The 24,878-nt window shown below is 40.9% G+C and overlaps 4 protein-coding genes and 2 pseudogenes across 4 annotated transcripts in view; 2 read left to right on the top strand and 4 right to left on the bottom strand.

Annotated features, from left to right (window-relative positions):
- Positions 1 to 24,878, bottom strand: part of LOC144632318 (uncharacterized) — a 140,679-nt gene that overhangs the window by 31,675 nt on the left and 84,126 nt on the right. The gene's annotated exons all lie outside the window — the stretch shown is intronic.
- Positions 366 to 4,177, top strand: LOC144632292 (actin, cytoplasmic-like). The gene is made up of 3 exons (XM_078490913.1): positions 366 to 799; positions 871 to 981; positions 3,152 to 4,177. Exons 1-3 carry the CDS (start codon positions 545 to 547, stop codon positions 3,914 to 3,916), a joined length of 1,131 nt encoding a protein of 376 aa, XP_078347039.1. The 5' UTR covers positions 366 to 544; the 3' UTR covers positions 3,917 to 4,177.
- On the bottom strand, positions 4,463 to 6,841 carry LOC144633506 (actin, cytoplasmic-like). The gene is made up of 3 exons (XM_078492357.1): positions 6,300 to 6,841; positions 5,607 to 5,711; positions 4,463 to 4,466 (listed from the first exon to the last, which is right to left on the bottom strand). Exons 1-3 carry the CDS (start codon positions 6,839 to 6,841, stop codon positions 4,463 to 4,465), a joined length of 651 nt encoding a protein of 216 aa, XP_078348483.1.
- LOC144632344 (actin, cytoplasmic-like) lies at positions 10,122 to 19,007 on the top strand (annotated as a pseudogene).
- LOC144632184 (uncharacterized) lies at positions 12,663 to 14,360 on the bottom strand (annotated as a pseudogene).
- On the bottom strand, positions 20,276 to 24,815 carry LOC144631956 (actin, cytoplasmic-like). The gene is made up of 3 exons (XM_078490543.1): positions 24,476 to 24,815; positions 24,290 to 24,397; positions 20,276 to 22,187 (listed from the first exon to the last, which is right to left on the bottom strand). The coding sequence occupies exons 1-3, from the start codon at positions 24,725 to 24,727 to the stop codon at positions 21,306 to 21,308; spliced, it is 1,242 nt and encodes a 413-aa protein (XP_078346669.1). The 5' UTR covers positions 24,728 to 24,815; the 3' UTR covers positions 20,276 to 21,305.

The following is a 24,878-nucleotide window of genomic DNA, read 5'->3' as shown; positions in this document are numbered from 1 at the left end:
TCATTCAAGCACCTCCCTTCAAGCCACTTTAGTCCGAAAGGTCACATTTAATTTTATCAAATGGACAATAAGTAAGTGGGATGTTTTTAAATCTCGCAAATTTCAGGGCGGTGAGCTGTCCGTGTAGCCGTATATGGCATGTGATGCAATCTAGGAAGGCCGATCAAAGAGTGAAATCCTCTTCTTCCAAGCAAGAAAATTTCGAAGAGTTGCGTGCATTAGCATAAACTTTAAATCACTGGAGTTGTTTTCGCTCAGCTGGCTGCACGTGCAGGGCTTTCACCATGGCAACACAAAGAGGGCCGTCGTTGATATTACGTCATTAATGTCACTCGCATTTTAGGTTTTCTTCCAGTTAAATGTTTTGAATGTACAATGCATAAAAACTAGCTGAAATTATGACCAAATAAGGCCAAAGAAATTGTGCTGTGGTTGTTTTTGAGGTACATAAGCTTTGAATATTGGCACTACACTCACTCCAGTCCAGTTGTCAGTAGAGACGCAAGATCTTGCACGCGTGGAATTTTCTACCGAGCAAACGAAAATGGCCGATGAAGACGTTGCTGCCTTGGTCGTGGATAATGGCTCCGGTATGTGCAAGGCCGGTTTTGCCGGAGACGATGCTCCTCGTGCAGTGTTTCCCTCCATCGTTGGTCGCCCAAGACATCAGGGTGTGATGGTTGGTATGGGTCAGAAAGACTCGTACGTCGGCGATGAAGCTCAGAGCAAGCGAGGTATTCTGACCCTGAAATATCCCATCGAACACGGCATCGTCACCAACTGGGATGACATGGAGAAGGTAAGCTACATATTCCGCTTTAAATATCGAGTTGACACTTTGGCTGACAACCATTTTTTTTTTAATTTCAGATCTGGCATCACACATTCTACAACGAGCTGCGTGTAGCGCCAGAGGAACACCCAGTTCTGCTGTCAGAGGCTCCACTCAACCCAAAAGCTAACAGAGAAAAGATGACCCAGGTTTGTATTTTAAAAAATCTGTTTTATATTTTTGTAATTTTTCTTTCGTTTCTGAAGAACAGACGACAATTTTAAGAGAACCTCAGCGCGTACAACGAATATTGACCCACATCTGCCATGCAAAAAAATAAACATGTGCGTTTTCTGTTTCTCGGTGAAAACAATCCAGAAATCACGAACTCAAAATTATTTAAATTAGACCTGAACTAATCCCGCAATAATGAACAATTTAATGACAAACAAAAAGATAAAAATTGGTTATCAAATAACAGAATAAACATTTTTAATCATTATTATTAATTTCTGATTTTTTGTTGTCGCAAAATAAGCGTTTCGTGACAGCTGAAGGCAAAGGAAAAACTGAAATTCGTTGTTGCCTTATTTGGTTCGACTTGATCCTGATTGGTCAGATTCGATATTGAGTGGATAACTAAGAGATGGCTAGATTCGGCTTTCAAAAGGTCATTTATGCATTACGCACAAGTAAACACAACAAGACCTGAAAGAGATCGACAGATTCGGGCTTTCAAAAGGTCATTTATGTATTACGCGCTCGAGTGATTACACGCAACAACAACTGAGAGAGATCGAAAGATTCTGGTTTTCAAAAAATCGTTCATACATTGCACGCGCGAGTAACGAAAACCCCCGGGGTACTCGCATATGAAAGTGACGGGGATGCTCGTCGTCTCGCTTAGGGATGTAAATTTCGGATTTCTGGTCTCGCTTAGGGTGTTCCGGGAAAAACGCCAATATTTTTGACCATAATGGTCTCGTTTAGGGTTACACAGGAAGAAATATACAAATATAAATTCTATTCTTAGTTTTTTGGTATCTTTTAGGGGTCAAGAAAAGCTTGAGCCACACCCAGATTAGTCTCTTTTAGGGGTTCTTTTCAAAATTTCCGACGAGCATCCCCGTCCGTTTCATATAGGAACCCCCCCCCCCCCCCGCCGGGGCGATAAACAAGAACTGATTAAACCGGCCAATTTTTTTTTCTTACGATAAAAAAATTGTATTTGTAGCTGACGATGTCCCGGCTTTCGGCACAATACCGTTCAGTAAAATAAAACAAAAAATTATAATAAATACATAGCCAAAGCTTCCGTTTATGACTGTTTGAATCCGCTTTTTTTTGTTTTAATTTCCTGGCCTAAAGTTTATAAATTATATTCACATTAGGGACCGTTCAATTTTTATGGGGTAAGGGGTGCATGTAAGATTTGAGGGAGGGTGGCGGTTGGGCAGGGCAAAAGATACGGCTTCAAGGGGGGAGAGCATCCGAAAGAATTCCTTTGCAAGGGGGGTCAATCAAAATAATTACTGTAAGTGTCGTATGATGGCATCCAAAAATAGCTTTCTGAGGTTCTGAAAATTAAAATTTCCCCCGGGGGAACATGCCCCCAGACCCTCCTACTTTGTCATGTAGTGAGAGGCATCAATTAATCCCAAACACAGTTACCCCCCCCCCCCCCCCCCCCACCGAAAAAATCACTTCCCATCAGCAAATAGTGAAGCAATGCACTAGCAATATAATTAATAATGGTAATAGGACTGAGTGGAGTCCAATTCGGTCTGTAATCATACGAGTGATTTACAAAATCGGACGACCGCGAAGCGGGAGTCCGATTTGTTTAATCACGAGTATGATTACAGACAGAATTGGATGACACGAAGTCCAGTTACCAATTAATCAAAACTATGACAAAATTTGAGAAACAAATTAAACTAATCTTCGGTTAAATGGTTAAACGCCTTTAAAAATATTGAAAAACATAACAGTTTACTCCACGAAATGCACAACATCAGCGCGCGCAAAATGACGCGTACTGTCCAATTACACTGTCCAATTACAAGCATGACGCGTACACTGTCCTATTAGTGCTCAAATCGGGCTGCTGATAACCAATCACGTTCGAGAATTTTGTTATAGTTTTGATTAATATGATAATCACTTTTATCGATTTTCTAGGTTTAGCTTGATAAGTTGTAGTTTTACTTTTAGGATTACGAGAGGGGAACAGGGAAAATATCTGATGAAGAGGGAGGGTCATTTGTGTATCAAATCCCACTACCCCACCCCATTAAAAATGAAAGGTCCCTTTCTTCATATCCTTTTAACAGTTGACATTCATATCATGATTTTGTTTGTGTCGTTCTTTCTTGACAGATCATGTTCGAGACTTTCAATACCCCAGCAATGTACGTTGCTATCCAGGCTGTGTTGTCTCTCTACGCCTCTGGTCGTACGACAGGAATCGTTATGGACAGTGGTGATGGTGTCAGTCACACAGTTCCCATCTACGAGGGTTACGCTCTTCCCCATGCCATCCTTCGTCTTGACTTGGCCGGCAGGGACTTGACAGACTACCTCATGAAGATTCTGACAGAGCGTGGCTACTCCTTCACCACAACAGCTGAGCGCGAGATCGTGCGTGACATCAAAGAGAAGCTGTGCTATGTGGCCCTTGACTTCGAGCAAGAAATGCAGACGGCTGCTTCAAGCTCCAGCTTGGAGAAGAGTTACGAGCTTCCCGACGGCCAGGTTATCACCATTGGCAACGAGCGCTTCAGATGTCCCGAAGCCATGTTCCAGCCTGCTTTCCTTGGAATGGAATCTGCTGGCCTCCACGAGACCACATACAATTCCATTATGAAGTGCGACGTGGATATCCGTAAGGACTTGTATGCCAACACAGTGTTGTCTGGTGGCTCCACCATGTTCCCAGGAATCGCTGACAGAATGCAGAAAGAAATTACTGCTCTGGCTCCACCCACGATGAAGATCAAGATCATTGCTCCTCCTGAGCGTAAATACTCTGTATGGATTGGAGGATCGATCTTGGCCTCGCTGTCCACCTTCCAACAGATGTGGATTTCCAAGCAAGAATATGACGAATCTGGCCCCTCAATCGTTCACCGAAAATGCTTTTAAGAACATTTTTTGCCCAGTCTTTTTTAAACGATTGGAAGTAAATTTGTCTAGGTTTAGGCCAGAACTTTGACAGGACATAAGAACAGTTCTAACGTTCACCGCTCAGAGAGACGTTTTATGATCAATTGTATAGATATTTTCAGCTTAAAAAATAAGTATATTCCAAAATGTTATTTTAATGCCTTTCCTCTCTACGAATCTTGTAAGATGCTAAATATTTTTTAGATTGGTTAACCATAAAACAAAACATATTCCACCGAAGATTCTGTGTTCTTGCAGTGAGGCCGAGAGAAACGTGTCGATTGATTTCCGCATTAAGTGCGCGCATGAAGCGATTTGCGAGAGGCAAGTGTTCTGCCAACGCACGTTTGAAAAAGCGACGAATTTCACATCTTTCAATTGAAATTCCTCCCCCCCCCCCTCCCCCCGCTCCGACCCCCGGGATAAAGTGGGAGTCTTTTTAGATAACTCGTATGTTGTTTGTTAACCATTACCGAAAGACTCCGAAAATTCAGGGTAGGATGTGAATGGGAAGACAATTATAGTCTACCTGAACGGAAAATTTCCAACATAAACGGAACGTCTTGAAAGCTAGTCCAAAAGTCCCAACCGAAATATCCGAATGGAAAATGTGTTCACCATATTTTGGTAAATGGAGGATACCAAATCTCACCACAGGTAGCCCAAGCTCCTAAAGGAGCCGTCAACATATAGACCACATACGACATTGCGTAATAACGTTATTATAAGAGTTTGTATGGGAATATAACGATCGTAAAAAATAATTCAAAATAGAGGGAAAATATCTAATAAAATTCACTTAATTATCCTCTTCTGTCTATATCTTGTGTTTCTATGCCGTTTGGAGGCGTTTTGATGCGATTCCAGTGGGTTTTAGGTTCGCTGGTTTTCTCTCTATATATAATTCCTTAGGGTTAGGGTTAGGAATTATCTATAGAGAGGAAACCAGCGAACCAAAAACCCACTGGAATCGCTTCAAAACGCCCCCAAACGGCATAGAAACAAAAGATTTGCATAGAAGAGGATAGGTAAGTCGATTTTGTCGGATATTTTCCCTTTATTTTGAATTATTTTTTACGATCGTTATATTCCGATACAAACCCTTAAATGATAGGAAACCAGCGAACCTAAAACCCACTGAAATGGCTTCAAATCGCCTCCAAACGGCATAGAAACACAAGATATAGACAGAAGAGGATAGTTAAGTGAATTTTATTGGATATTTTTCCTCTATCAAACACATCAAAAAGACGACTTTTGAGCTTGGGAAGCCTGTGGTTCATATCGGAAATCTTCGGCAGTCTAAGGGAATCTTCAGTAGACTTCGGAAATCTTCCGAAATGATCGGGAATCATCGGAAAATGGCCGAAAACTTCTTGATATACTAAAAAAATATATATTGGCCTTTTTCGAGCCCTTTTTGTTTCTTTCTGGATAAAATTTACAGTTAGAGTGAATTTTTTACTGTTAGTGTTTAATTAAAGGCCTAAAATTTAACTGTTTCACGTTACAGAACCAAAAAATGAAGTATTTAGTGTTATCGAAGTACGCCCATTTATATCCTCCTTGTAGCATGTGAACAGGTTCCCGAGTCGGGTAGAGGGCGAAAAAAAGAAATACGCGAGCGAAGCGAGCCGAACTTATTTTTTTTTTTTTCGCCCCGCCCCACTCGTCAGAGTAGTAACGCCCAGGAGGAGCAATGATCTTGATCTTAGTCTCCGCTGGAGCCAGAGCAATGATTTCTTTTTGCATTCTGTCAGCGATTCCTGGTAGGCTCTTACCGAAAGTGCTAGCACTTTTTTTTGGCATTATTGGCTTCGCGAGCATTTTTTTTACATTTTATCCCAAAAAGCACTGCTAGCATTATTTTGGATTTCCGACAGACTATTTGTCTAATTTTGTGTTAAAAAGCACAATCTGACTTTATTTATGGCGTCCAAAGATGCATTAGCCCTCATTTTAGTCAAAGGAGCCGTGGAGGCCTGGGGAATAGGTTTGATAAGTCAGTGGTTGCCTTCTAGAAACCCAGTCCATCACACCCGTTCCAAGATGACGTCATCGCCGTTGTCATCGAGGAACAATGGAAGTCAGCCAGCCAAGGCAGAGATAGCTCGAGAGCGTACTCTGACATCAAACATTGATCGTTACATTTATTGTTGAAAAATGTACCTGAAAATCTGAAAAATGTAATATTCTATGTGTAAAAATAACGGAAAAAAGTGAGCATTTTTATGTTACCCACGAGCACTTTTTAAAAAAATTAGCATTATTTTAGCACTTTTTTGGCAAAAAACGAGCACTTCTTATAGCATTTAATGCTTTTTTTACGAGCACTTTCGGTAAGAGCCTAATTCCTGGGAACATGCTGGAGCCACCAGTCAAGACGATGTTAGCGAACATGTTTGCTTGGATGTCTTCGTCGTACTTTATGATGGAATTGTAAGTGAGCTGATGGATACCAGTGGACCCTGTAGAACCAGACGAACCGGTTTTAGTCATTGAGGGCTGGAACAGTGCTTCAGGACATCTGAAGCGCTCGTTGCTAATGGCGATAACGTTATTGTCTGGAAGCGTATAACTCCTCTCCAAGCTGGAGCTGGAAGCAGCGGTTCTCATTTCTTTCTCAAAGTCAAGAGCAGCATAGCACAGCTTCTCTTTCATGTCCCGTGCCATCCTGCGCTCCATGATGGTAGTAGGGAAGGAGTAACCACGTTCGGCCAGCATCTTCATGAGGTGGTCTGTCAAGCCGCTGCCACCCAAGTCAAGACGAAGAATATTATTAGGGATGGCAAACCCATCGCGGACTGGAACTGCGTGACTAACTCCATAACCACTTTCTAGGACAATGCCTTCTTTACGACCTGAGGCGTTAAGTGACAGCACGGGTGCAAGAGCTAAATACATTGCTGGTGTATGGAAGGTCTCGAAATAGAGTTGTTCTGCACAAGAACCTTAGAGATGCAAACCTCCACCCCGCAACCCCAGGCATGCAAAACAGACAGGCGTTCTCAATTAAGTCTTTAAATACTGTGTACATTTTTGTCACGTCACGTTGCTCCTTTCACTCGGCCAGCTCATAAACAATAGGAAAATGAAAGGGGTGGGACCGCCTGTCTAATTTGCATGCCTAAGGTTACGAAGTGGAAACCCGCATCTCTAAGGTTTCTGTGCGGAACAACTCTAATACTCACTCACTCACTCAATCCTCTTCGTGCCCATGGGCACACAAGGCCGATTTTTCGACCAGAGTGTATTACGGTATGTCCAGATCTTTCCTTCATCATTCCTGACCCTACCCATCTTGCTTCGCTTATCCCGATGATATCCATTCTGTATCTGTCCATCTCCTTCACAATTTGGGCCAGCTTGCCGGTCTGATACATGGTGCGTACATTCCAGCAGCCAACTCTGATCTTAATCTTTGGCGACAGAAACTCGGCTCTCGAGATGCTGGCTCCCAGCTGGCTTTGGTCAACACCTGTCATTGGTCCAATTGCTTGGATCGCGTTGTTCCTGTTGCTACAGCTTTGGAATCTGGTGCAGGTTTCTGTAACAATTTAATTTTTTTTTACGGGGTAGAGTTGTCAGCCATACGCCCAGCACCCAACCTGGAGGACCAGGGTGTCTTTTTTTGTCTGGCCCTTCACCCTAGACCTGTCCAGCATGGTTGAACCTGCCGGAGGCACAAGGCCTCCGCTGGCATAGGTCTAGAGGTCCTAAGGCGCGCAAGCTACCACACCATCTACAAGGTATAGACGCCATCGTGGTAGCAACTCTAATAACTGCTCAAGAAAACTTAAGAATTTCCCATTTCTGCACAGGGCGCCCAGGCTCACGCCTTGACAACTCGGTCAGAATGGCGGCGTCGAAATTATAAGGATTTGTATGAAACTTTATAGCTAAAATTCATATCGAAAGAAAATATAATAAACAGCCAGGTAAGTTCACATTTTACATCACATGTTGTCTATGTGATGGTTTTTGACTGTTATATAGCATTTAAACCTATTTAACCGATATGTTTAATTTTAGTTTACTCTTACCTAAATATATGCAAGGGTGAACACTTCCGACGCTTGATAAACAACACTGTTCGACAAAAACAAGCCAAATATTGCTTTTTATTTCATCCGCTCACTCCAAACCTTCGCATGGGTATAGTTTGAAGACCATACTTTTGATACAGTAAATTTTTGATACGGCTGCCTCTCTCCGTGATTAAAGAATACGGGAAAAATATCCAAGATTTGTACACTTTTGGCTTTCTCCAACACCTTGACTCCGATAGAGTCGACGCATATTTAATTAGCCTTGCCTTTCACGTGCAGCCTCACGCTATGATTGGGCGATAGTGTTCAGGGCGACGACACTTCTTTCCCGTAGGGAAGGGAGGCAATCGCCGTGATCTTTAAGAATCCGTGAGAGAATAAGTTTCTAAGGGCTATAATAGTTCTCAGTATACCTCTTTAGGCAAATGATTCACGTAGGGCATTTTCAGACCGCCGTCTTTATAATCGCTGATCAGAGCTAAGGGTTTGACTTTATCTTTTCCGTTCCATAAAAAATTAAACATCACAGAATTAATCTTTTTCATCTGGATTTAATACGGAAGCACGGAACATGAGTTTTGGCATTGCGAATGTTTTAATAATTTGAATCTTGCCGAGCACAGTTAAATTTCTCCATTGCCAGCCATTCAAGGTTTTTTCAAAGATTTAAGTATTGCGTCAAAATTAAGTTCATGTTTTAGGCGAGAATTATAAGTAAAACTAGTTTTACCTATCGGTAAGTGCCAACGAGCAAAATACTCATGTTTGTTCATAAGAACAGATACTGAATGTTTTCGATAGAACTATATTTGTTTGAAATGACCAAAATGTAGTAAATTGTATTTTAGGTAATATGCGAAAAAAGTGCTATTTCTCTGGTGTTCATAAATGACACAGAATTGATAGCCTGCGTAGCAGGCGCCGTAGTTTCCAGTGCGCGTATTCTCGCGATCGCGCACTCTTTTAAACGCACTAAAAACGTACACAGATGTCTGCTACGCAGGCTACGGGATTGGTAACTCTTGACAAGACTTTTAATTTTTTAAAAATGTCACAAATGTGGACAATAAATTAGGTTTAATCACTGTTTTTTAATTACAACACGCGATGGTTAAAATGTTTCCGAACACGAAAGGGATAGTTGCATTTCAAGAACTTCTCATAATTCAAATCCCAAAATCAAAACTGCTAAGACGCTTTACAGTAATCAGAGACAGTCATCCAGCATGGACGGGTCAGATTTCAGTCTCGCATGCGAAGTGTCATGTCCAGTTACGCAAAACTCGATTCCCAAGCAAAAATATGAACAGAAAACAGAACTTAAACGGTCAAGGAATATTTGGAGACAAAATTTTTCTTCAAGTAAACATTACATTTGCCGTTAGAAGCAAAAAACTTTTGACTTTCTTGCGTGTATGACATGCAGTAATTTTAGTGAGCGTCGCTTTTGATTTGGGATTAAATCATCGGTCAAACAATTACTATAAACACAATCAACACTAAAAGGTAGCATTTACCCGACTTCAGCATTCTCGTAAGTCAAGAAAACTCCATTTGAAGTCAGCAGTCCGCTTTTGATTTTCGTATCGCTCCTGGTCTTCGTAAATCAAAGGACTCCAAAGTCGAAAGATTATTTCATCGCTTTGAAGACCTTGATGTTCATTTTTTCGGCGGTCGAATATTCTGTAGGGTATTCTCTTTCCATTTAGAGTTCCATGAAGGTGTATTTATCGTAAAAGGGGTGAATGACCACATTGAAATTTTTAACAGCAAGCCGTGGACGCCATTTTGGTCATTTGCTCATGTGAGAGACTGGGAACCAGTTGAGAAGAACAATACAACCCAAATATGGGGTTTATTACACCCAAATATGGTAAAAAAGTCCCTTACGCAGAACTTGAGATTTTCTCTGCCTATACACTCACACGCACACGGCTCTATGATTCTGCCGCCTCGACAGCCTCGCCTCTTGGCTCGGCTGCCTCGTTGGCAATAAATTCCCAGAATCTTCATAGATCCATTAACAGTTTCTATACCCAAGTTTTGTTTACAATTTGCTTTGAATATTGGCACTGCACTCACTCCTGTCCAGTTGTCAGTAGAGACGCGTGTAATTTTCTACCAAGCAAACAAAAATGGCCGATGAAGACGTTGCTGCCTTCATGGCCTTGGTTGTGGACAATGGCTCCGGTATGTGCAAGGCAGGTTTTGCCGGAGACGATGCTCCTCGTGCAGTGTTTCCCTCCATCGTTGGTCGTCCAAGACATCAGGTGATGTTTTATGGCTGTTGGTACTGCCCCGTACGTCGGCGATGAAGCTCAGAGCAAGCGAGATATTCTGACTTTGAAATATCCCATCGAACACGGCATCGTCACCAACTGGGATGACATGGAGATGGTAACGGTAAAATTTCTGCTGTAATTATTAAATTGTTAGCTGCGTGTAGCGCCAGAGGAACACCCAGTTCTACTGACAGAAGCTCCACTCAACCCAAAAGCTAATAGAGAAAAAATCAAAGGCTCTTCGAGCAACCTCATGGTAATTCGATGAATGAAGTGCCGACCTCCGCATTTTTTCTTAATAAGTGTCCAATAAAGTAAAGCAATTTCACTTTGCTTTATTTTTCCACGTGAGTTGCGTCATTGATGACTCGTGCTCTCAGGCGTCGTAGCGCTAGATCAGTTTTCACAACCAAAACATTTACCGCTCAGTGTATTATCTTTGAACCTTTTAAGCATAAGTAAATTTGTTTTGTGAATATGTTTACATTTCTGTCAGCACGTATAGCGTTATTGTTGAGCAGCAGATAAAATTTGAGAGAAAAGATACGCCCGGGCACTTCGTGTATCTGCTCGACTCAAAAAGATGAATCAAAGGGCTTTTAAAGCCAGCTCATTCTTGTTTTCTTGGGTTTTTGAATAAACTGAATGTAAACCGTGCTAAAGGGAGACAAGTAACAGTTCCAATTTTACCTTCTGTTCAAAAAATAAAGAAAATGTACTCAACTGCCCCTTTTGGGTTAATTGGTCGTTTTAGGGGTTTTTGTCGAAGCCTTATTTTATGCCCACGGTCTACTACTTTCGTCAAGATTTGGTTGATTATAATTATCTCGTTTATTGTGTGCTTCGCAGCATGAACGAGCTAAAGGAATGTTTTACCGTTTTACGGGCTTAAACAGACCGTATTTTGGCTCGTGGCGTTCTCAGTTGGCGAACACGCCGAGGTGTATTTTACACGTACCATGAAATATAGAACCGAAAATAAATGTACGTCAACAACGTTTATAAATATCTTTTTTTTACTAACTTGGTAACGTGCGTTAAGGATCACATTGTGTGACCGGAAAAACACTCAACGCAAGTCGTTAATTTTCGATCGTGCCTTAGGGAAAGTGTCACTCACAAGGGAATAACGAATAAATTACTATGCTTTTGAAATTTTGAAACCCTATTTCCTTCTTTGAAATAGCTGCTTTTTAAAGTGTAACCTTTGATCCTTTTTAGCATTAAGTAAATTTGTTTTGTGAATATGTTTACTTTTCTGCCAGCACGTATTGCGTTATTTTGAGCAGCGAATAAAATTTGAGAGAAAGATGCGCGTTTCTCTACTAACTATGTTTCTGCACGACTCAAAAAGATGAAGAACGGATGACGTGACACGAAGATGATGTGACACGAAACAAAAACGTGCATGAATGTTGTGTTTACTAAAGCGCGTCTTTAAATGTTTTCTTACGTGAATGGGTCATTGATAGCCTATGCTCTGAGGCTTTGTAGAGCGAATTCTATTCTCTTTTATCACTTATCTTTATTTTTGTTTTGTTAAAAGAAATTAGTTACGTGATATCCTTGGATATAGTAGGACGATCTGTTCGCTAGAGTTAAGTACTGTACTGTCCAAAGTCAAAGCCGGCCTTAATATATGGTTTGTTATCTACCCGTGGTACGTGATGCTTCAACCTCGTTTCCAGGGAACGAGATTGGTGATGCTTTTGAAAGTAAATATTTGGACCTTTATCACTTTTAAAACTACTTCCTGTTATACGCGGAAGAAATAGCTCGAAACTCCTTGCGTGATGAAATGTCTTGTTTTGACAGCTTAGAGAACCAATAACTTAAGTCAGCCAATTACAATGTGTTTTTTTTTGCCCGTCCAATATTTCGAATTATTAAAGCATAGACGGCAACTCATGTGCAGATTATTCGTTTCTAATAATCATGCAATGAGTCAGAAATTTCGACATAACTGCTACCGCTTTAAAAAGCTGTTGTACCTACCAAAAACTAAAAACTAAAAAAAAAAAAAAATTAAAAGTAGTGAAACTCAGTATATGTGGGCAGTGGTATCTTCAGCATACTCCTCATGTATAAGCTTTAGTTTTGTGGTAATATCGATGACAAATGAAGTCACGCCATCGTGTTCGCTACACATAATATTTAGAGACTATTTCAAAACTGGCCATTACATAAGGCAGCTTTCATTTCGAAAAATAAACTTAACCTTTTAGAATCTGGCTTTAACCAATTTGTCATAATTGAAAGCAGCCTCTTGAGTATCGGCAGAATTCAAAACGTTTGTTGAGTTAATTTTGCCAACTAGTAAAGTCTTTATTTTGTCGTATGTGCTTAATCCACATAAACAAAGCAAGAAATTGTCCAACTGTTTCTTTTGGCAATTCAGATTACGTTGTTTGAATAAGTCTTTGGAGACACGTCTTTGGAGCTTTGAAGAAATGGCGAGGCTTGAGACATCAGAAGTGACCAGCCTTGGAATGGCTGTACAGAGACTGAGCCAGGAGTGTCGTCAGTGTGGATGGTAAATCCCAGCATTCCTGCGACAAGCTTGGCATCATCCTTCACCCACACAGCGGTCCACAGCGGTCAAACGCAAAAAATGACGTCACCTCCGGTTTTCGGCGCTTCGAACTTTTCTGAGAATTTGTCTCGAAAGTGTGCAAACTTTTGTAGGAAATTGTCAAAGAAATGGTACGGTGAAAGAACAGTTCAAGCTGGGACACTCAGTGGAGATGAATTATCAAATTTCCAATCCATAAGTGGCGTATAAACCTTAACTTTCCAGGGACGGCGTTAACTTTTGGCTTTAAAGCGAAAGTTTTCGGAAAATTTAAGACTTTGTATGGAGAAGTTTAGCGGGAATTGCACAGTAACTGCGCACGCGCGCTGCGTTTGACCGCTGTGTGTCCTTCACCCTAGACACGCGGTCTTCAATGATAAGTGGAACAGTGACAAGACCAGTCGACATTTCATGGATTTCCATGGGCTCTTTTTCTCTCTCCAAAAACTCGGTAATCCAGCCCCTGTAAGATTTTTGCCCACGTGACCCAAAACTTTCCTGGTAGCTGATAATATGACTCCACCACTCTCTATCTGGTCTCCCCTGGTAAGTATTCAATAACTCGCTGAAGACATTTTCCACTAGATCCCACCACTCCGATGACAAACCAAGATCTTTCTCTATGGGTTCAAGCAGTGTTCGCAGTACCTTCAGTTTGGATTTTAATTTGCTCCAGTCGTCCTCAGTACCTAGCATCTCCACTGCAGGGATTCCAAATGCCAATGTCATTTTATAGTGAAAATACTTTTGAACTGAATACATCAATGTGATCTGCGAAACGATTTTCTGTACTGCAGTTGTGGTGCTGAAATCCGCCGTCAATCCATCCACAAACTCAGGTACTTTGACGTTCTTTTGTATTCCCGTTGCTATTTGATCAAAGAACCAGCTAAAGTCGACTGTGTAGATGCTTGTGTCGGGCACAATCACCTCGATGGTTTTCTTTCTTTCGTGATCAACAAACATCTTGCGAACGGACTCTTTCTTCACGTTTTTGTCGATGGCGCATGCGACTCGTTTAATAACACTGAACCACCAGTCATCTGGCGAGGTTCGTAGTTTCCAGTGGTTGTTGTAGGCTGTCAGAACGGCATAAAAGACCCCAGAAAAAAATCCGCAACCTTGAAGCGAATAAATGTTCTCAGTTGAACCCAAGGCGGCAATCATTTCATTAGGACAATCGAATCGAATCTGTTCTGTTTTCTGTTTTCTTTTTCTTGCGCGTACTCGTTGAGTAATTCCTTCGCTTGGCTTTGTACAAGCCTGCTGTCTTCAAACTTGGAAGAAACGAGTTTTTTGGCGAGCACGACGCAATTGATTTTCAATCCATCGGCCGTCGTTCGCTGACTGACATGAGGCGGCTTGGTTTTGTAGTTGCCCATCGTGTAAGGAACAAGAAAACAAAACACACCACGGAAGCTATCAGGGACAGATAATGAAGGAAGTCAGCTCAGTTCGAGGTCTTCGAGAGTATTTAAGGCATTCACTGCTACTCAAAACGCTTTGAGGACTTTTATGACGTCCAAACACGGACGTCTTATTGGTCATGTTACACTGTCCAATAATAAATATTACGACATAAAATTTAACCACGTATTAGGTAGTCGCAGAAAGCTGTCGACTAGTCACATCCCGACTCGTGTGTACTGCTTCAAGCCGCTGTGACAAGGCACTTGACACACAGCGAATTTTTTTTTTTGGGATAGTGGGAATATGAACTAGTTTTCCATTTCACTATGGCAAAAATACATAAGTCTGCCGGTCAATATAAAATATGGACTACGGACTACGGACTGGGTAAAACACGGACTGAGGTAAAAAATGCAGGCTACAAACTGCGGACTAGGTGTCAAATACGAACAAGGGTATAAAATGCGGACTAAGCATATAAAATGCGTTTAAAGGCGAACTACGGATAAAAATAACGAGAACCGAACAAGGATGTATACCTAAGCGTAAAATTAATGTTGGCGCCAAAACGCAACGGCTTCATGCGACCATTGTATGTGATGATCCACCTAAGAAAAAAAATGTATATACAAAGTTTATACAGTCAAAACAACATCCCATTCTTTCAACATCTCATTCTTGTTGAAACGGCAGCTTGATTCAAAACCAAAAAAAGACTCGAATGCTAGCTAATGCTGAGTGGGTTATCGTCTGGCTTCACATGACAGACACGTTGGAATTTTGCCTTTATTTGCATATTTTCGCTACACTATCACCATAAAGGTCGGGACACACTAGGCGACACGTCGCTGCAACACGTGGCGGCGACATGTTGCTGCGACATGTCGCCTCGTGTGACATGGTGCATTCTTGCGACAAACCAGTCGCTGCGTCAAAATTTTGTCTCTGCGATGTGTCGCACGAATTCAAATTCGTGCGACACATCGCAGCGACAAAATGAGCGATAGCAGCGTTGTCGCAGCGTGTGTACACATCTGCGACAAATCGCTGCGACAAGTTGCTGCGACAAATTATAAATTAACCAATGAGAGAGCGCCATGTATTTTAGCCATATTGAATTGGAAAACTAGTTCACATTTCCACTCTTCCAAATTCGCTTTTTGTGCACCGAACAAAAAAACCTTGTCGCAGCGACTTGTTTTTAAGAGGTACACACGGAGCGACTCGTAGCGACCTGTCAATGCGACTTGTCGCATAGTGTGTCCCGACCTTTAAAAGTCGTCCTCTCATCCTCTCTTGGTCGTAACCCCTGTGCATGCAAAGCAACATGCCAGCTACCGCTGCGTACGTCACAAACCACAAACCACAATAAGGTCTGTTTAAGCGCGTATAAATAGCAAACGTGCTAACTGAAAACAATTCAAAAAAATGTTTTCTTGTCGATAGCTCGTTATGCTTTCACTCGGACGTATACAGGATGGGATCTTTGATTATTTTTTATTTCACATTAGCTAACGGGCGGTGAGGGTTTATTTTTTTCCTCCACGGAAAAAAAGGCTGATTTCGTATTCGTCGTCGTTAGCAACCGCTGTGTGCGTCACGAGCCACAACTCTGAAAGGAGCCCAAAACCGTCGCACACACACTTACAAATCTAGCGGGATATAGAGCTCTTAGCAGGAGCCTGGGCTCCCCATTGTTACACTCTATTGTTACGAATTGTCTATTTAAACACACTTTTTTATATCAGAAACCGAGAAATTTTTTCATTTTTGTCTATTTTTATCATATAGACTAGTTGATCGTTAAGTTATCAAATTTAAGTGACAGAAATTCCTTTTTACTTAGTCTATAAAAAAGAAAGTATCTCCTATCTATTGTTACACACTTTCTATTGTTACCACTTTCTATTGTTACACTCTTCCTATTATTCTAGACATTCCATTCCCACCTTCGATAGCAATATGTTCTACTTGGCATTATGCCATTTGGCATAATAGCAGCAGAATATTTGGCATAATAACAGCAGAACACAAAAATCTTTTCGCTTGTGAAGAACAGACGACAAATTTAAAAGAACCTGAGCGCGTACAAGGAATATTGACCCACGTCTGTCTGATGCAAAAAAAGGAAACAAAAAACTTGTGCTTTTTTTTCTGTTTCTTGGAGTGAAAACGATCGAACTCCAAAACTCACGAACTCAAAACAAGAGAGGATAATCCTCTCTTGCTCAAAATTATTCAATTTAGACCTGAACTAATCCCGCCATCATAGATAATTTAATGACGAACAAAAAGAAAAATTCGTTTTCAAATAACAGAAAAACATTTTCAATTTATTTATTATTTCGTGATTTTTTGTTGTCGCAAAATGAGCGTTTCGTGACAGCTGAAGGCAAAGGAAAACTGAATTTAGTTGTTGCCTTATTTGGCTCGACTTGTTCCTGATTGGTCAGATTCGATATTGAGTGGATAACTGAGAGATCAATAGATTTAGGCTCTCAAAAGGTCATTTATGCATTTAATACGTGCGTGAATGATTTTAAAAATACAACAATTGAGAGGGATCGAAAGTTTCTGTTTTTGAAATTATCATTCATACATTGCGCGCGCGAGTAATGTAAAACAAGAACTGATTAAACCGGCCTTTTTTTTTTTCTCACGATGAAAAATTAAATTTGTAGTTGATGATGCCGGCACCGGCTTTCTGCAAAATACTGTTCAATTAAATAAAATAAAAATAAAATAAATACTTAGCCAAAGCTTCCGTTCATGACTGTTTGTTTCCTTTTTTTTTTTTTAAATTTCCAGGCCTAAAATTTATAAGTTATATCCACACTAGGGACCGTTCTTCTTTTATGGGGGGGGGGGGGGGGAGGATTAGAGAGGGGGCATGCAAAACATATGGCTTCAAAGTGGTACAATCTGAAACAATTACCTTTAAGGGGGTTCACTCAAAATAATTACCTTAAGTGTCGTATGATGACATCCAAAAACAGCGTTTGTGAGGTTCTGGAAATTAACGCGCCCCCAGATCCCCATTACATCGTTATGTAGTGAGCAGCATCAACTCAATCCCACACACAGTTTACCCCCCCCCCCCCTCCTAACAATCACGTCCCATCAGTAAAGAGTAAAGCAATGCACTAGCTGATAATCACTTTTATCGTTATTCTAAGGTTAGCTTGATAAGTTGTAGTTTTATTTTCAGGATTACGAGAGGGGAGCAAGGAAAAATTCTGATGAAGAGGGAGGGTCATTATCTATTATAAGAACTTTGTTCCATACCCCCCCCCCCCTACCCCATTAAAAATGAACGTTTCCTTTACTTCCTATCGTTTTAACACTTGAAATTTATATTATGATTTTGTGTGTCGTTTATTTTTCTTGACAGTATATGTTTGAGACTTTCAATACCCCAGCAATGTACGTTGCTATCCAGGCTGTGTTGTCTATCTACGCCTCTGGTCGTAAGACAGGAATTGTTATGGACAGCGGTGATGGTGTCAGTCACACAGTTCCCATCTACGAGGGTTACGCTCTTCTCCATGCCATCCTTCGTCTCGATTTGGCCGGCAGGGACTTGACAGACTACCTCATGAAGATTCTGACAGAGCGTGGCAACTCCTTCACCACATCAGCCGAGCGCGAGATTGTGCGTGACATCAAAGAGAAGCTGTGCTATGTGGCCCTTGACTTCGAGCAAGAAATGCAGACGGCTGCCTCAAGCTCCAGCTTGGAGAAGAGTTACGAGCTTCCCGACGGTCAGGTTATCACCATTGGCAACGAGCGCTTCAGATGTCCCGAAGCCATGTTCCAGCCCTCTTTCCTTGGAATGGAATCTGCTGGCCTCCACGAGACCATACACAATTCCATCATGAAGTGCGACGTGGATATCCGTAAGGACCTGTACGCCAATACAGTGTTGTCTGGTGGCTCCACCATGTTCCCAGGAATCGCTGACAGAATGCAGAAAGAAATCACTGCTCTCGCTCCACCCACAATGAAGATAAAGATCATTGCTCCTCCTGAGCGTAAATACTCTGTATGGATCGGACGATCGATCTTGGCTTCGCTGTCCACCTTCCAACAGATGTGGATTTCCAAGCAAGAATATGACGAATCTGGCCCCTCAATCGTTCACCGAAAATGCTTTTAAGAACATTTTTTGTCCAGTCTTTTTTAAACGATTGGAAGTAAATTGGTCTTGGTTTACCGTAAATGATCCAATAAACGCCTCGTATCTTATAAAAGCACCCCCTGAGGTATAAAGTTTGAATTAGACGCCCCTCTCTAATAAACGCCCCGTGTCTAATAGACGCCCCTTCAAGGATCGCTTCAAAAACCAAGGTAATGCTCCATAAAGTAAAAGCACGTAATTTATTTAGTTTCTTGCTTGTTTCTTGTATAGACGTTTTCAACTTAAAAATTAATTAAGTATACCTTATTGTTACTTATTTTCGCGGGACTTAATTTTCGCGATTTTCAAAATATCGCGAAATTTAAGACGCGTGAAAATTTATTCTTAACGTTTCTGGCGTATTTTTAATTGTTTAAACGTATTTTTGGCCTAATCGCGAAAATTAAGTGCCGCGAAATATGCCCGTTCCATATTCGCGAAATTAAGTTGCCGCGAAAATAAGTACCAATAAGGTATATTCCAAAATGTTTTTTTTAATGCCTTTCCTCTCTTCGAATCTTGTAAGATGCTAAATAATTTTTTAAGATTGTTTTACCATAAAATAAAACATATTTCCAAACGCTTTTGTGTTCTTGCGGTGAGAGCGAAAGTATCGCTTGTTTCTGCACTGTGTGCGCGAGTAAGGCGATTTGCGAGAGGCGAGGGTTTTCGTGCGTTTACAGTCTTCTGTAATTTTGCGGCAAGTTCGTGTTAAGTGACGGGTGGTGTGAGTCTCGTTTTGGGTTTAAAGTTCAGAAAAACTTTTTAGGTCATATCTTGTGAAAGTTAAATATGCATAAAGGATTTGACTTGAGTTTTCTATCAAAAGAATTGGTTTGGTTCACGGGGGAGATATTTTGTTTGACGCGAACTTATATCTTGTTGGAACTGACAACGCGTGTTTGAAAATGCGACGAGTTTCACATCTTTCAATGGAATCGAAATCCACCCCCCCCCCCCCTCCCCATCGGACCCCCGGGATAAAGCGGGATTTTTTATAGATATCTCATATTTTATTTGTTCACCATTATCGAAAGATTCCGAAAATTTGGGGTAGGATGAAAATGAAAAGACAATTATAGTCTACCTGAACGCAGGGTTCATTTCATTTTCGAGGCCTGGAAAGTCATGGAATTTAGGTGTGGGTCATGGAAAGTCATGGTGAAATGGTATTGATTGTACAAAATAAATTAGGTAAGTTATTTTTTGCGCCGAAAAAGGGTAAAACGTAAATTTTTTAAGATTTTTAAGAAAAATGGTCAAATTTATGTCATGAAAAACTTTGAAAAGGCATGGAAAAGGTCATGTAAAGTCATGGAATTTCGAAAGCTCAAAAGAGTACGAATCCTGTACGTGAACGGAAAATTTCCAACCTAAACGGAGCGTCTTGAAAGCTAGTCCAAAAGTCCCTACAGGAATATCCGAACGGAAAATGTGTTTATGTCCATTTTCGCCAGTTTCGTCCCGTATACGTGGAGTATATTCTGGTAAATGGCGCTTACCAAATCTCACTTAAAATTCCCATTCTGGAATTTTGTTTATGATTTCCTCAAACTGTAAGCAAAGCGGTTCCCTCGTGTAAATGGTAAACAACCGTTATGTCTGCCTTGGCACTCTCACGCCCTCGCGTTAAGATCACCAAACAAAACTCTAAATAAACTACGTACTTTCACTAAAAAGGTCGGTGTCCGGGTTGTGCTAAAACCATAAGATGGCTCGCTTTCAGTTTCTATCACCATTAGTCGTCTTATTGCTAATAATGCTTGATGTCAACACGTAGCTACACGCTTAGAGTGTTTAGCCCCTTTTAAAAACAAAACTGCCTATTGGAGAATAATAAGCACAAGCTTTGTATTGGAATTTTTCATTAATTTAATATTTCCACAACCTACCTCATCTACATACTATTAAACTCTGGCGATCTCTGGCATTTCTGTTGTTCTTCTAATGACAGAAAACTCGTACCCTACGTGCTGTTTACTGGGATTTAAACAAATTTTAGCCAACACTTTGTACAAAGTCAAGATCGATATGGCGCCACGCTCCATCTATTGACGACTGATTTGTGGCCGTTAAAGACTCCATGAGGTCTTATTTGGCCCAATTTCCCCTTCAAAATAATTTAAAAATTTAGAATTTTTGTCTTACCTAGATTTCAAACAGTTGATATAGCAAACACATCATAAGCTGTTTATGTCCTGTTCTTTGATCAGAACTTATTTACTTTTAAAGATCTTTTGAATCCGTAGACATAAACTTTAATGCTAACCACATAAACTTTAATGCTAACCAACAGTCCACGAATACGTCTTGGTGCGTGTTCGTTTTACTTACAGTGGATTAAGTTTTGCTAAAACGAGATTTTTCCTTAATATTTTCACACACGAGCAGAATAGATTAACGAAAGTTAATCACACTTCTGTTTGACTTCTATCAGGGGCACCCAACGAGACAATTTTACTATACTAATACGTGTCGGAACACCGTTTTTACGTTACAGGTGTCCTTTTTGTGCGATTTAAAGCCTTATTTTTAAACGTTAAGAGAACCGTATCCTTTCGGATACGCTAGCTGAACTTTCAAACTTCAGAACATTTTTTAGGGAACAAAATATTATTACCCGAATTTACGAGCCACTGGCGGATGCCTTCTCGAAAATCGTAGCTGGCCTTTTTTCGTACCCAAAACGAAATTTTTCTCTCTCCGAAAACAGCAGGCATTACTTTCCTCATGTTACGAAAGTTTGAGCTAAAGAAATCTCCAGTTTTTCACCACACTTTAATCCGAAAATAGGTATTCCGAACACATATTCACCGAAACGGTCTGTTGGGTGCCCCTGTTCTATGGAACGTGGCCGATGAAAAAGTCATAGATATAACTAAACACATTTGCGTTTAGACTTCTCTATGTCGGTTTCCGGTGATTGCGGTGCTCGCTTTTCGCAACTTCGTTTCTCAATAGAGTCGACTTGTGGCAAGTCTAATGTGCGTTCGACTATTGCAGGACCAAATTCATCGTATTCTTTTTCCGTGATCCACTTGGACTGAAAATCGTCCAGCGAGGCTAAAATCGATCCTCCAATCCATACAGAGTATTTACGCCCATAAGGAGCCATGACTTTGATCTTCGTCTCCGCTGGAGCCAGAGCAGTGATTTCTTTCTGCATTCTGTCAGCGATTCCTGGGAACATGGTGGAGCCACCAGTCAAGACGATGTTGGCGAACATGTTTGCTTGGATGTCTTCGTCGCACTTCATGATGGAATTGTAAGTGAGCTGATGAATGCCAGTGGAACCGGTAGAACCAGACGAACCGGTTTCAGCCATTGAAGGCTGGAACAGTGCTTCAGGACATCTGAAGCGCTCGTTGCTAATGGCAATAACGTTATTGTCTGGAAGCGTATATTTCCTCTCCAAGCCGGAGCTTGAGGCAGCAGTCTGCATTTCTTTCTCAAAGTCAATAGCAACATAGCACAGCTTCTCTTTCATGTCCCGTGCCATCCTGCGTTCCATGATGGCAGTAGGAAAGGAGTAACCACGTTCGGCCAGCATCTTCGTGAGGTGGTCTGTCAAGCCGCTGCCAGCCAAGTCAAGACGAAGAATATTATTAGGGATGGCAAACCCATCGCGGACTGGAACTGCGTGACTAACTCCATAACCACTTTCTAGGACAATGCCTTCTTTACGGCCCGAGGCGTAAAGTGACAGCACGGGTGCAAGAGCTAAATACATTGCTGGTGTATGGAAAGTCTCGAACATAATCTGCCGAAAAGAAAAGGAAAAGAAATGAAGACTTTAGGCAATGATTTGTGCCAGTTAACTGTCACGCAACTGAACTGAAAATGATGCGCCCCCAAACTTCGTTATCTATTTTAAGGCAAACTATAATAATAATAATGATAAAAACGCGGAAAGAAAAAAGAAAAAAATAATAATAATAATAATAATGATTAGATGATGATGATGATGATGATGATGATGATAATAATGTATTAATTTATTTATAATAATTTATTAATTTGTAGGGCGCTTTTATCATAAAAATGATCAAAAGCGCATTACGATATTAAAACCTTAAAATATTAAAATATATACATATCATTGACAAGATCTTAAAGCTAATAGCTAATTTAACTAAAATTAATTAATAAACATCATTAAAGACAGTTGTTTTATAATCCGCAAAATACACTTTTCCTAAAAAAAAAATGTACAAGCCAAAAAAAATTCTGCCCGCTCCGAAGATAATAATTCTCATTTGAAACCATAGCATCACGGCAGGCCGGCTGACGTGTGTAGATTATGGTCTTCTCACAGGCTTCCCGGGTCTTCCTTTTAGGGCTCGGGGCGGCGGCCCGTGCGTTGGTCGGCTTCCCTGTCGCGGGGCGACCCCTCAACGGGGTATCTTTGCATGACAATGTCAAACAGGATAGGCTTATATGCCCGCAGAGGTAATACAAGCCGAATTTTCGCAAATTCTTTCGTATTGCTGACTTACGTTGATTTCGGCATTGATACTTAGCTTAATTCACAATCACAACAAAGCCTGTGGGGTACTTGTTTATGTCGTAGATGGGGTATCAAAAATTGGCATTCTGTCTTGAACAGAGTAGGAAAATCAGAGGTTCGGGTCTTAAACAGGGTCAGGGTTTAGGAGGCCGGGCCGCACCTCCCTACCCACAATTATGTCGAGTACCCCCCCGGGGGGGGCTATTCTACTTTTTGCCCGGCTAATTTTCATGGACCATCATCAGTGATGACGAGAAATGCAGCGTATGCTTTAATTTTCTGTCTGAAATACTCGTGAATTTCAAATCGAAGATATAAAACGATAGATTTTAGTGGCCAAATTTTAAAATAGAAAAACACTACATTTTCCGCAAATAACATTTTTTGTGAAATGTGTACAGCTAATTCGAGAAAGGTTGTCGGAAAAAAGCACAGAAGTGCACGCGACAAGACCGAAAGGCAGTACAGCTAGAAGTAGAGAGCTACTGCACCTGCTGAATACTAACGAGATGGGATGACATGACAAACACGAATTTGCACGTTTTTTTCTCTTCAGACATGTGGAAATAAGGTACTTTTAGCCACTCTGAATTTTAGAAGAATTTTCAAAACTCAAGCACATTCGACAGTAAAAGTAAAGCTACCGAAAAAGGCCTTCTGAGAGGAAAAACAAATTCTTCACGTGCAAAAATACAAACTTGTACATTTCCTCTAGGCCAATATGCAAAATTCAGTTGAATACCCAGACCATCATTCGGTCTTGTCGAGTGCACTTTTTTTGTGTGTTTTTTTTCGACAACCTTTCTTGAATTAATTAGCTTTATGTTCGTGCACGCGTGCACGTATATACTTTTCTCACGCGATCAGCTGCATGTTCGTCACGCGATCTCGCTGGGCTCCAAAAATACCACTTTACTTCAGTCAGAATACAACAACGGAAAAGCTTTTCAAAGAAAATTTTAAAATGAATGAAAATCACCAGTAATTTTATACTGTTTGATTAATGTGTGAGAAACTTTAAAAACAACAGAACAGCGAACGCCATTCACCGTTTGCATCACGCAACCTAATCATAAATCGCTGTCTGAAATTTTCAGACTTGCAGAGTTTCACCCCGGTTAGCCTACTACACACTCCGGTTAGCCTACAAGATTCACTCCGGTTAGCCTACTATTCACTCCGGTTATCCTGAATAGCAAGCACTTCAGTTAGCCTGTTGACGGTTAGCTCTCGATAATGGTAACACGATATATTCTCTTAGTTAGTCTGCAGTCTGTATATGCGTCTGGGTTCGCAGGCTAGCAAATGTCAGGCACCGATCATAAATGAATTAAACACCGTAGCTTTAAATTTACCTGTGTTGTCTTTTCCCTGTTGACTTTCGGGTTGAATGGAGCTTCAGTGAGTAAAACTGGATGCTCTTCGGGATTTACATCTAGTTTTCCAGAAATGTAATTCCAGATCTACGATAGAATATTCACAGTTTTTATATTGTTTACACAGCACGCCATTAACTGCGATCAAATTTAAATTCTACTCACCATCTCCAAATCATCCCAGTTAGTTATAATCGAGTTCTTGATGGGATATGAAATATCTAGATTGCTACTCAAATCCTGAGCATCTTGTCCGAAGAGCGGGTCGCCTTGATACATCCATTCTTGACGTTTCACATGTTTTTCATAGCCAAGAACGGAGGTTAAAACAATATGAGGAGCCTCTTCCTTAGCAAATCCTGCCTTAGTTGTGTCGGATCCATGGTCCAACACCAGAGCAGTTTTGTTGGCTGACATTATGATTATTTCTGAGTATAATTTCAAGGTACTGGTAGCTTCAGTCTGTAGCTAGTGCTTTGTAAAACTCGTCACGCCATCTTCTCTCGTGAAGAATGATTATGCAACAAAACAAGGATGAAGAGAAAGGTTGGGGGTGGGGTGAGCACGA

This window comes from Oculina patagonica, chromosome 12 (assembly GCF_052425735.1).
Source record: "Oculina patagonica isolate OP01 chromosome 12, crgOcupat, whole genome shotgun sequence".
NCBI lineage: Eukaryota > Metazoa > Cnidaria > Anthozoa > Scleractinia > Oculinidae > Oculina > Oculina patagonica.
The sequence above is the reverse complement of the archived record's forward strand: the minus strand, read 5'-3'. Positions and strand labels throughout refer to the sequence as shown.

Excerpts from the sequence above, each read along its gene's own strand:
- LOC144632292 (XM_078490913.1), top strand. The coding sequence starts at position 545 with ATGGCCGATGAAGACGTTGCTGCCTTGGTCGTGGATAATGGCTCCGGT. Across the intron at positions 800-870 it reads ACTGGGATGACATGGAGAAG|ATCTGGCATCACACATTCTA; the intron begins GTAAGCTACATA and ends TTTTAATTTCAG. Across the intron at positions 982-3,151 it reads ACAGAGAAAAGATGACCCAG|ATCATGTTCGAGACTTTCAA; the intron begins GTTTGTATTTTA and ends CTTTCTTGACAG.
- LOC144633506 (XM_078492357.1), bottom strand. The coding sequence starts at position 6,841 with ATGTATTTAGCTCTTGCACCCGTGCTGTCACTTAACGCCTCAGGTCGT. Across the intron at positions 5,712-6,299 it reads TTGACTGGTGGCTCCAGCAT|CCTACCAGGAATCGCTGACA; the intron begins GTTCCCAGGAAT and ends TTTCGGTAAGAG.
- LOC144631956 (XM_078490543.1), bottom strand. The coding sequence starts at position 24,727 with ATGTCAGCCAACAAAACTGCTCTGGTGTTGGACCATGGATCCGACACA. Across the intron at positions 24,398-24,475 it reads ACTGGGATGATTTGGAGATG|ATCTGGAATTACATTTCTGG; the intron begins GTGAGTAGAATT and ends ATTCTATCGTAG. Across the intron at positions 22,188-24,289 it reads ACAGGGAAAAGACAACACAG|ATTATGTTCGAGACTTTCCA; the intron begins GTAAATTTAAAG and ends TCTTTTCGGCAG.